This window comes from Sorex fumeus, unplaced genomic scaffold, assembly GCF_029834395.1.
Source record: "Sorex fumeus unplaced genomic scaffold, SorFum_2.1 ptg000008l, whole genome shotgun sequence".
Classification (NCBI taxonomy): Eukaryota; Metazoa; Chordata; class Mammalia; order Eulipotyphla; family Soricidae; genus Sorex; species Sorex fumeus.
The window spans coordinates 52,575,618-52,586,945 of NW_026606065.1; the positions used below are offsets into that span (position 1 = coordinate 52,575,618).

Here is an 11,328-nt window from a genome sequence, read left to right on the forward strand (position 1 = left end):
TATGTACATATATACATATATGTGTGTATATATACTTTTATATATACACATGCAATGTCAATTTACAAAACACAAATAATTTTCTTTTAGGAGCACCAGTTTAGCACTGTAACACTCCTCTTATTGTTCATCGATTTGCTTGAGCGGGCACCAGTAACGTCTCCATTGTGAGACTGTTACTGTTTTTGTCATATTGAATACGTCACAGAGAGCTTGCCAGGCTTTTGCTGTGCGGGTGGGATACTCTTGATAGCTTCCTGAGCTCTCCGAGAGGGATGGAGGAATCGAACCTGGGTTGGCTGTGTGCAAGGCAAACGCCCTAGATGCTGTGCTATCGCTCCAGCCCGTGTCACCAGTTATACTCTTTAAAACCTTGGAGGCCAATGAGGACAGGCTGTAGGGAGATTGTATGGGGGAACCTGGGAACACTGTTGAGGGAAGTTGACCCTGGTGATGGGCTTGGTGCTGAAGCATTGTATGTCTAAAACTCAACTAAGAATAACTTAGTAAATCACAGTGCTCTCAGTAATTTTTTTTTTAACTTGGGAGCTAGGGAGATGATTCAGAAGGTTGAAACAACTGTTTTATATGTGGGACACTCACAGTCCCCTGAAACACCCTTGCCAGGAGTAGCCCCAAACACTCCGGGCAATCAAACAAAAAACACTTGTCCTCTTTTTGTTCATCAATTTGTTCGAGCGGGCCCAGTAACGTCTCCATTTTGAGACTTGTTGTTACTGTTTTTGGCATATTGAATATGTCACAGGTAGCTTGCCAGGCTTTGCCATGCGGGTGAGATACTTTCGGTAGCTTGCTGGGCTCTCTGAGAGAGGTGGAGGGATCAAACCCGGCTCAGCCGGGCTGGCTGCGCGCAAGGCAGACGCCCTACCACTGTGTTATCGCTCCAGCCTGCTGCTGGCAATAATAGAAACAAACTAATAGAAACAAACTTGCATCTGCACATCTGGTGGCCCCCAAGCAGTGGGACAGGTCTGAGCACTGTGGCCTGCAGAGCCGGGTGATTACTGCAATCGCTTCTGGGCCCCTTGGGTTTCCCCCCTTCCTCCCAACCAAAGGGAAAAAGAAAACAACTTGTTTTCCTAAATTGTGAGCAAAGCAAAAATAATAATTGACAGGAAGGAGAACTTGTGGGATATAGTCTGTCCAAAAGTTAGTGGTTTATAATTTCTGCTAAATACTTTCCATACCAGACCATGTTATTTTGTATAATTAATGTAATATCTCTGAGTGAGCAGTATGGCTCACATTGGAACAGAACACAAGGTCAAAAGATCAAGCTATTAGGCCTATGGAATTATAAGTACCATCCTCATACTGATGACAAAGCATTAAATATGAACTGTGTAGAGTGAAAATTATAGGCTTCAGCCATGTGGCTCAGTGGCAAAGCATATGCCTTGCATGTGTGAGGTCTTTGGCACTGGAAAACAAACAAATCCCTGATCCCTGACAACAACAATAACAAGCCCAAAAGAGTGAAAATTACAAATTCTATCACAGTCCTTGGCCCTAAATGAGTGAAAACCATCATCCATAATGGAGAGCTGAAATGTATATATAAAGTTTAGCTTAAAGATGTTTAAAGGTAGGATCTGGAGAGATAGTACAGTATGTAAGGTGCTTGCCTTGCATGTGGCTAAGTTGGGTTCATCCCAGATGGTCCCCCTACCACAGCCAGGAGTGATCCCCGAACCACAGAGCCAGCAGTAACCCCTGAGCATTGTTGAGTGTGGCCCGCCTATCCCCCCCCCAAAAAAAACATGGTTTAAATGTGGCAAATTTTATCTAAAGATCCTATCAATAACTTGGAATCACCTCTTAGTTGAGGAGGTAATTGTTCTGGAGATTTTCTCTGTGGCAGACATTTTTTCTTGAGACTTCAAAGATAAGCATTCATGATTGTGTAACTTTTGCTTATTTTTCATCGGTGGTAGCTGAACTCTGCTCTCAAAATATATGGTGCAAGGATATTGTACAGTAGAGTATTAAACCATTTGGGGCTGAAAAATTAGCTCTCTATTTAAATGAATCTTAAACTGTCACTATTTTTCATCTCAGCTTTGTTTTTCAGGTAATAATTGTAGGAAACTACTTATATTTTCTAAAATATGAGTCTAAAGGATTGGATTAGCTATTGATGGTTGACGTTAAGCTGCTAGAAAGAGTAAGTGAAGAGAAATCCTTGTTTCGAATGAAGGCCTTACTAGTGCAAGGTTTTTGATAAATTTTTAATATGCACTTTCACTGTTGTGTAGGCATGTAGGTGCTCTCATTTTAGGTCTATTATTGTCAGTTTGTTGCTTATGCCATCTAAGAATACTAGGACCTGGACTGAATTTACCACTGTTATTTACAAATGAAGAGGCTTTTGTTAATGTGATTATTTCAGGAGCAGCTAACACTCCTAGGGTATATAAAGTTTAGCTTAAAGCAGCTAACACTCCTAGGGTATATAAAATTATATATATAAAGTGTAAAATCTTATCACACCGAAGGTTGTGTGTTCACGGGCTCACTGGATGGCTCTTTCTCACTGTCTGCGTTTGGTGCTCTTGAGCCCTGTGTGTGCCTGGATCAGGACGGCTGTTCTTTCTCTCAGGCTTGAGCCCCTCTTGCTCTGACTCTTCCCTCTCTGAGCTTACAGTCTTAGTTTATATAGCAATCACGTAAGGCGGTGACATAAAGGTGGGTTGAATACTGACAAATCAACAAAGAGAGGTAAGACCACTCCTCCAGGAGATTAAAGATAAAATCTCATCTAAAGAAATTACTCCAGATTACTAGGAGATCCGCTCAAGGGTGGGATCCCAACAAGGGTGTGTTCTTCCCTCAGCTAGTAATCTACTTAAATAGTTGTAATAAATCTACTTCTAATATTTCTAGCAGTGTCATTCTGTATGAGCACAGTAATAGATATAAACTTAGTTTGGTTCTTCCTGAGAACATCTCACTATACATTCTGCAGTCCTCAGGCCAGGTTAATCTTCCTAGCTCCAGCAGGGTCCTAGTCTCGTTGTTACTTACTTTTGGATCATGACAGCATTTGTCCATGATCATGCCCTCAACTTATAAGTTGAGTATCGTGGTGCTTTGGCCTGGCCCATTTTGATGCCAGGGTAGCTCACCGCTTGCCCTGGTTCCATTCAGTCCCTCGTCGGGACCCTGCTTTTGGGGTGCTAGGAACTAAGGGCAACTGAGTCAAGAAATCAGATGCCCAGGAGTAAATATTATTTGGAGTCAATCAACTCCCAAGTTGCAAAGCATAATATTAGCTGTCTTCCTGTGTTCATACAAAAAGGGCATTGCTTACAATACAAGTTCAGTGTCCTTAGATGGGTGTGACCCGATAAACCTAAGCTACCTGAGGAAGGACAAAAGAGTGTTATCCTACAATAAAGGGCATGGTTAATAAAAAATTTCTAGAAAAAAAAATCAGGCATTAGCTTTGTTCAAATTATTTGATATGTGTACGTGCTTTAAAGAAACCCATGTTCAAATTGATGAGATGCTTATTTGCTTTTATTTAAAAAAATTCTTATTAGTTATATATATTTCTGGTAGTTCTCAATTAATCTAATTTGAATTTGTACCACTTTGAAAATCCTGATTAAAGGGTAGTGTCCTTGCAAGAGTAATGCACTGTCATTTTGACCTTTTTGTTTTTTTTTAGTGCTGAGTGATATGACTTTGGAAAACTGTGGTGTGACTGGAGAATCTGTGAATTCTTTGATAATTTATTTCATTTTTTGAGTATCTTCTAGGTCAAACACATTTTTTTCCAGGTTGCAAAAATAGCAAGTTTATTTTCTGTAAAAATGATTTAGAAGGCATTTAAAACAAATGTAGTTTATTCATGAAATTAAGCACAACTCAACTTTTTATGTAATTTTTTAAAAATTTTTATTATTTTTTTAAATTTTGCCATGCTGGGTAAGGCTAGAACTCTGTCACTGAGCCATGTGCCTGGCCAGCGGGCTTGATTCTTCCCTTGAGGTATCTCTATCAGCAGCAGAGTTAAAGCATCTTCACATCCCTCATGGCAAATAGCTGTGACTTCTCACCCAGAAGGCCAGGACAGTTAACAGCCTGTTGAGTTTTACAGTGGAGTTAGCTGCTCCTGGTGACTTTACTATTATCTGGAGCCTGCTGCTGCCAAGCTCTTAACGACTCAGCTACGTTTTGGTGTCTCAGATCTGATGAGCTTCGTGTTGGTGTCCAGCAGAGGAGCTAGAAATAACCCTCCACGTTCTCAGTACCTGGAACAAGGGCCTTGGAGTCAGCTCCATGCAGAACTTCCCTCTACAGTCCCTCGCCTGGCCCCTGGAGAGCCTCTTTTTGGGTGGTGAGAATATTTTGGACCTTGGCTGCAGTGCTTGTGACCCAGGAGGGCTGGGCAGAACCAGGTGGAGCCCTTCAAGGTCACAGAGTGGGACGGTGCTCCCCAGAGCCAGACGGGCATGCAACCAGCACTCCAGGCACTGAGGGGGGAAGCCTGCTTTCAACTGTCCCATCACCAGTTCCACACACAGGGCTTTTCAGGTCCCACCAGGAAAATGCATTTTCTGTTATTTGCTTCAGCTACTTAGAATTGGGATCGTGTCACCTTTCACCATAGTATGGGATTCACTGCAAATCTTTGTCTTTCCTAGTTCATGAAACTACATTTTACTCATCTGTATAGGCCCAGTTCAAAGAATTACAGGCTTTTCAAGGGTCTACTCTTAACCCTTAGGTTGCACTGACTTGGCTCTTTTTCATGACTTAACCCTTAGTTTAGATCGTTGACTCTTTTCATCTGTCCTCTCCATACTGCTTTTTTTCCCTTATTATTATTTAAATTTTTTTTTTATTGAATCACCGTGAGGTACACTTACAAAGCTTTCATGTTTGAGTTTCAGCCATACAATGATTCAACACCCATCCCTCCACCAGTGTACATTTTCCACCACCAATGTCCCTAGTATCCCCCTTCCCCCATTTCACCCCTCCCCCTGCCTCTATGGCAGACAATTTCCCTCTTACTCTCTCCTTACTTTTGGGTATTATGATTTGCAATATAGATACTGAGAGGCCATCATATTTGTCCTTTATCTACTTTCAGCACACATCTCCCATCCAAAGCAATCCCTCCAACCATCATTGGCATAGTTATCCCTTCTGTATCCCACCTGCCTTCTCCCCCAACTCATGAGGCAGGCTTCCAACCGTGGAGCAATCTTCCTGGCCCTTGTCTCTACTGTCCTTTGGTGTTGGTCTCTTACTGTGTTATTTTATATTCCACAAATGAGTGTAGTCATTCTATATCTGTCCCCCTCTTTCTGACTCATTTCACTTAGCATGACACTCTCCATGTCCACCCACTTTTAAGATAACACTGTCTGTCCTCCCATTGTTCATCGATTTGCTTGAGCGGGTCCAGTAACATCTGCATTGTGAGACTTCTCATTACTTTGTTTGGCATATTGAATACTCTCGGTAGCTTGCCAGGCTCTCCGAGAGGGGCGGAGGAATTGAACCCCGCTCGGCTGGGCTGGCTGCACGCAAGGCAAACGCCTATACGCTGTGCTATTGCTCTTCTTTCTTTTTAATTTCGTTTTGGGTCGCACATTGGTGGAACACATTGGAGGATAATGTGATGCTGGGGATCAAACTGGGGCTTCCCGCATGCAATTTTGTGCCTTAGCATTTTGTTTCCTTAAGCAAAATGTTTTTTTTTTTCCAACATATCACACATTGTTTTAAAATTGCTCTGTGCCAAAATGTTTCTTCTAATTCAGAGGATCCCAAATTTTCTTGGCCTCCCACCTCTTTTCAGAAAAAGATCACTCAGTGCCTCCTTGGTAATCTACTTTGAAGTGAACAAGCAGAGAGTTATCCCAGGCAGCTTTCCCCGTATCTTCCCAGGGGCCCCCGATGACAGTATTGCCCACTTTGGGAAACACTGCTCTAATCCCACCATCCATATGTTGGGTAGATTTATGACATCTGTTTGCTCAGAGTTTTCAAGAATGAAAATTGCACAGAAACGAAGCCAGCACTTACTGTTTATAGTAATCATTTGTGCATATGATTACTCACTTCTACAAATCTGCTAGCAAATTCCATCAGTTTATTTCTAGCTCATCTTCTGTAGTTGGCCGTTTCGAACGAGATAGTAAAGCTGTTGTAAAGCTGACAGTTGTTGGCTCCCTTCTTCTTGTCTCTGGAACACCTCCAGAAACAGCTTCACTTTTGCCTCAGCTGGTCTGGGGTGTGCATTTCTAGGGGCGCCCTCAGGAACTGTGTTTAAATTGAGCTCACCAGAAGCCCCCAGGCTTTGATTCCCTTTGCGTTTGACCAGCTGGAGGCTCTCAGGTGCAGTTACTAGGGAGGGAAGGCCAGTGAGAGCCTGCACACCATGGATGAAGAGAGCACTGGGGAGACAGTGAGGGACTCTGCCGGAGGAGTCTGCCTTCCACAGGGCAAAGGCCTAGAGGAGCAAGCATGCCTCTCCAGGTCAGCCGAATGGGAAAGAGAATAAGAGAGTCCAAACCGAAATAGTCCATCTGCGCATATAATAAACATTTGGCAAGCTGGAATTTCTCCATCTGTCCCTGATGAGCTGGAGAACTGAACTGGCATAAAGCAACACCCTTTAACAAGAGAAGCCCTTGCAGTGACTTTTCACCCAGTTCTCCTGGCTTCTTGTTCTGCTTTCTAAAAATGGAGCTAAGTAAGTGATCCTTTGGCTGAATCTGGAAAGCAGGTGGGGTGAGAAGAGGGTTTGGAGCGTGTTGCTTGGGGTGTTGGGAGGGAAGAAGAAAAAAGGGCATGTTTAATTTTGAATTCATGAATTCCCACTTATTTAGATTTGAAAAAATGAGTCCGTGCCAAAGTAAACACATTTTTTTCAGAGTATATAGTTGTTAGTCTTTTGAGACAAGTGTTTGACAGTGAAAAGGGATATCTTACAATTTAAAGTGTAAGTCTTGTCATCGCTTTACCCAGATTACAGATTCTGTGAGTCTCAATGGCAGAGACAGTGTAGGGTGTGCAGCTCTAGATTTAGTGAGAATATTCCATGAATTCTCTACTGTCATGTGTATTTGCTCTTCCACCCCCAACTCTCCCCTGCCTTTCCCTTTCCCTTTTTTTCCACTTTCCCTCCCCATCCCCCATCATCCCCACTCTCTTCTCCTTGCCTTTTGCCTTCTCTCCTTTCCTCCTTCATTTCCTTTTCTTTCCCCTGGATACTGTGCTCAGGCGTCACACCTGGTGGTGCTTGGGAATGTTGGGTTCCAGGGATCCAGCCTGGGCTTCTGCATTGGAAGCATCTTTGAACGCCTTGGGCTCTTTCTGACCTCGGTTTCCTTTAGGCCCACCGTCATGCTTCCTGTGGTAAATGAACACATTTTCATGCTTCTTCCTTTCCTAGAAATTGAGAGAGATATTGCAATCCACTAAGAATGCATATTTTATGCATTTTATGTGGTACTAAGTCTTAGTTTTCCTCCTTTTTGCTTATTTTGTAAGATATGTATTTTGGGAATATTTGGGGGGAATGTATTATGGTATAAGTGGCAGTACCTATTATGTTTATATAAGTTCTGCAGGGCTGCTCTGTACTCTGAAATCCTATACACTCTTAGTTCATATATAGGTGGGATCAAAGTCTTTGTATTAACCACAATGCCCAAAAGGAGAGAGAGAGGATGGGGGAAATTGTTTGCCATAGAGGCAGGAGCAGAGTTGGGATGTAGGGGGAGGGGGATACTGGGGATATTGGTGGTGGAAAATGTGCACTGGTGGAGGGATGCTTGTTCGATCATTGTATGACTGAAACTCAAACATGAAAGCTTCGTAACTGTGTCTCATGGTGATTCAAAACAAGAAAAAAGAAACCTGAAAATCCCCCAAATCTTTGCATTTCAGTGTTGTTCATTGAAATGAACATTCAAGCAACTATATAACAAAACCATCATCTGACTTAGGGGGCTCATAAACAAGAATGCTGTTGCTCTTCTGGAGGTGGGAATTCCACCCACGGATTGGTGAGGGATCACTTCCTGGTGCTTAGATAGTCGCACTGAGCCCTCACATTGCAGGAATGGGATGGAGCTTGCTAGCCCACCAAGGGCACTGTGCCCATTCATGAGGATGCCACTCTTGGGACTTAAATGCCTCCCAGATGTGCCACCTTCAGAAACCATCAAGTTGAGTTTGTCAACATAAAAATTTGGAGAAAGGCCCCAAGACATTGTATAGTGGGTAAGATCCTCGCTTGCCTTGCATGCTGCCAATCCTAGTTTAAATCTCCAGCACCACATATGGGCCCCTGAGTACTATCAGAGATCATTGCTGAGCACAGAGCCAGGGATGACTCCTGAGCACTGTCTGGTGGAGTCCCAGCAAACCCCCATAAAAGAGAAATTTGGGAAGGTGGGTAATGCTATTCGAAGCAGAGCAAGTATCTTAGCTGTTGATTAGTTTTTATTTTTCTGGGCCAAGGAGATGACTCAAAAGCCTTAGAGTGCATGCTTTGGATATAGGAGCCTTGGGTTGAATCCATAGCACCACATGATTTATCCCTAGCCCAGCCCTACACCGCCTTATTTCCTCTTTCCCCTTATTTCCCCCTCTTAAACCATAATCAGTTCTCAAAATTCACATTGTCAGAGTACTCAGCAAAGGCTGTCTTTTATGTCTTCTATAAGTTTTTTTTAAAATCCTTGTAGAGAATACCAGGTATTACACATGGACATTCTATTATTTAATACAAAGTATTAAACTCTTGCTTTCTGGCCTTATTTTTTATGGTTCACACTCTTGATTTTGTCTTTTCCTGTTGATAAATCACTAGGAGAGTATTCTCCGTAGGACCTGAGAAATGAGCGAATAGCTTGCAAAACTAATTGCTAGGGAGAAATGATTCAGCATTTCGTTTTTTCTCCTCTAAGCAACACAGAACAAACGAAGACAGAGCTCTCACCAATAGAGTGAACCGAGCACTGATGTGAACGCTGAGATGGATGCAGAGATGAATGGGACGCTGTGTCCAGCCCTTACAAAATCTGACAAGCCTGGGGAATGAGAGTGCATGTGTGAGTCAGCTCTGTCTCTGACCCATGAAGATGATTTTTTAAAATACTGTTGATTTCAGTGACATTTAAGAAATTAGTATGGTCCTGCTGGTTTTCCATTGGGATGGAACCTTGCATTCAGACAGGTAGCGAGTGAAGAGCCGAGCCAGTGTATTGATGAGTACTGACGGCAGGTTCTTCAGGTGTTCAGGTCTGACCTTGTCTGGGTCGGGTGCTGTTTGCTTCTTTACCGATGAAATGGTGTGTTGGATTTCGGAAGGAAGAACGTTGGGAACGACATATCCATCCTGTGGAATTTGGTATGTCGGCAAGTGGACATGGCTATCGAAGAGATTTGAGTAGAAGTCATGGATAATCTTCTCCATTGCCGTTCTGGAGGATGTGATGGATCCATCAGGACGTCGGAGGGCAGTCATCTTGGTCTTGTAGTTGGTGAAGGACAGGCGGGCGTTACGAACGAATACTTTTCCCAGCTTCTGCCGCATCTACCAGCACTTCCGCTCTTCTCTCTTTGAAGTCTTCCTTGATCGCATCTCTGCACTGCTTTGCGAGCTCGGATGTTAGCTTGCAGTTGCCTGAGGCATGAGCCAAACCACTCTGGAGAATTAGCTCAAGAGTTTTCGTAGACAGGCGTTTTTTTGTGGCTGTCTCTCTCTTGGCGTTCCTCGCACATTCATGGAGGTGCTGTACCAGTCGATCGTATTCCTTGTCAATGTTGTCAACAATGGCGTCTTCCCATGTTGCCACAATAGTGCCAAAGAGTTCCCAGTTGGTGGTCGTTCTGGCAGTTCTCTTTTTGAACTTTGCAGCCCTTTCTCCCCGCTCTGTGAAGTAGAATTTTGCACGAAGGAGACGGTGGTCCGATCCCGTTCGAAATTTTGGGACAACAGCGACATCAGTCAGGCAAAACTGTCGATTGAATATGATGTGGTCTATTTCGTTGTGGAATCGTCCACCAGGAGACTCCCATGTCCAACGTTTAGATTCTGCCTTCTGGAACTGTGAGTTACCATGGATGGTCTTGGTCAACATGATGAACTCAGACAGTCTCTCACCCTGTTCGTTCCATTCTAGGCCATGGGTCCTGATGTGAAGTTCTTCAGCTGATCTTCTCGGTCCTATCTTGGCATTAAAATCACCCACAATGATCTTGTAGAAGGTGTGGTCTTCTTTATAGAACTTCTCCAGCTCCGTGTAGAACTTCTCGATTTCTCTTTCATCATAATGAGATGTTGTTGCATAGACAACGAAGATAGAAACTGCAGGCAGTGAGCCACATCTATTCAAATATAAACGTCCGATTCGGTTTGTTAGGCATTCGAATGAATCAATGCTCATGGCCAAGTTTGTGTTGACAAGGACACCGACGCCTCCGACACCTCTTTTATCGCATGTTCCGAGGAACAGTTCTTCTCCAGTGTCGAAAACGGCATGGTGAGATTTGTGCCTTCTAGTCTCGGTCAGACCAATGATGTCATACTTGATCATTCGCTCTTGTACCATCAGGTCCTCAATGGATGCATCTGATGCTAGCGTACGTACATTGAAAGTACAGACGATCACACGATAACCAAGCTCATTGAGGTTTCTCGGGAGTTCAAGATGCCGCTCTGTTTAACATTCATTGATTTAAAGAAGGCCTTTGATTCTGTTGAGACAGAAGCGGTCATTGAAGCCCTAGCCAATCAGGGCATTCAAGCCCAATACATCAAGATCCTACATGAGCTGTATTACGGATCCACTACCAGGATCTCACCATTCTATAAAGAAGTGATCATCGATGTCAAGAGAGGGGTTTGGCAGGGTGATACCATTTCACTGAAACTCTTCAGTGCCACCCTCGAGAACATCATGCGACGACTGGAATGGGAAGGAATGGGAGTGAAGATAGATGGTCGGCAACTACACCACCTCCGCTTTGCTGATGACATTGTTTTAATAACACCAAACATCAGCCAAGCGGCACAAATGCCGGCCGACTTTGACGGTGGGTGTGGAAAGGTAGGACTACAGCTGAATCTTACGAAGACAATGTTTATGAGAAACAGCCTCGTTCCTGATGCCCCATTCGCTCTCCACGGAACGACCATCTCCGAATGCAACAGCTATGTGTACCTAGGTCGAGAAGTCAACATGACAAATGACCTGGCACCCGAGCTGCGCAGGAGGAAGAGAGCGGCTTGGAACGTCTTCAAGAACGTCAAAGAAATAACTAAGAGGACGAAGA

The 11,328-nt window shown here is 43.6% G+C and overlaps 1 protein-coding gene across 1 annotated transcript; it reads right to left on the reverse strand.

Moving 5' to 3' along the window:
* Positions 1 to 7,266: 7,266 nt before the first annotated feature.
* Positions 7,267 to 10,658, reverse strand: LOC130019362 (uncharacterized; the record flags this gene model as incomplete). Its single annotated transcript, XM_056109979.1, is given in 4 exon segments — positions 7,267 to 7,431; positions 9,415 to 9,501; positions 9,503 to 9,556; positions 9,558 to 10,658. Coding segments are annotated over 4 exon segments (1,407 nt in total), but the record flags the coding sequence as incomplete, so codon positions are not given.
* Between the last annotated feature and the right edge of the window lie 670 nt (positions 10,659 to 11,328).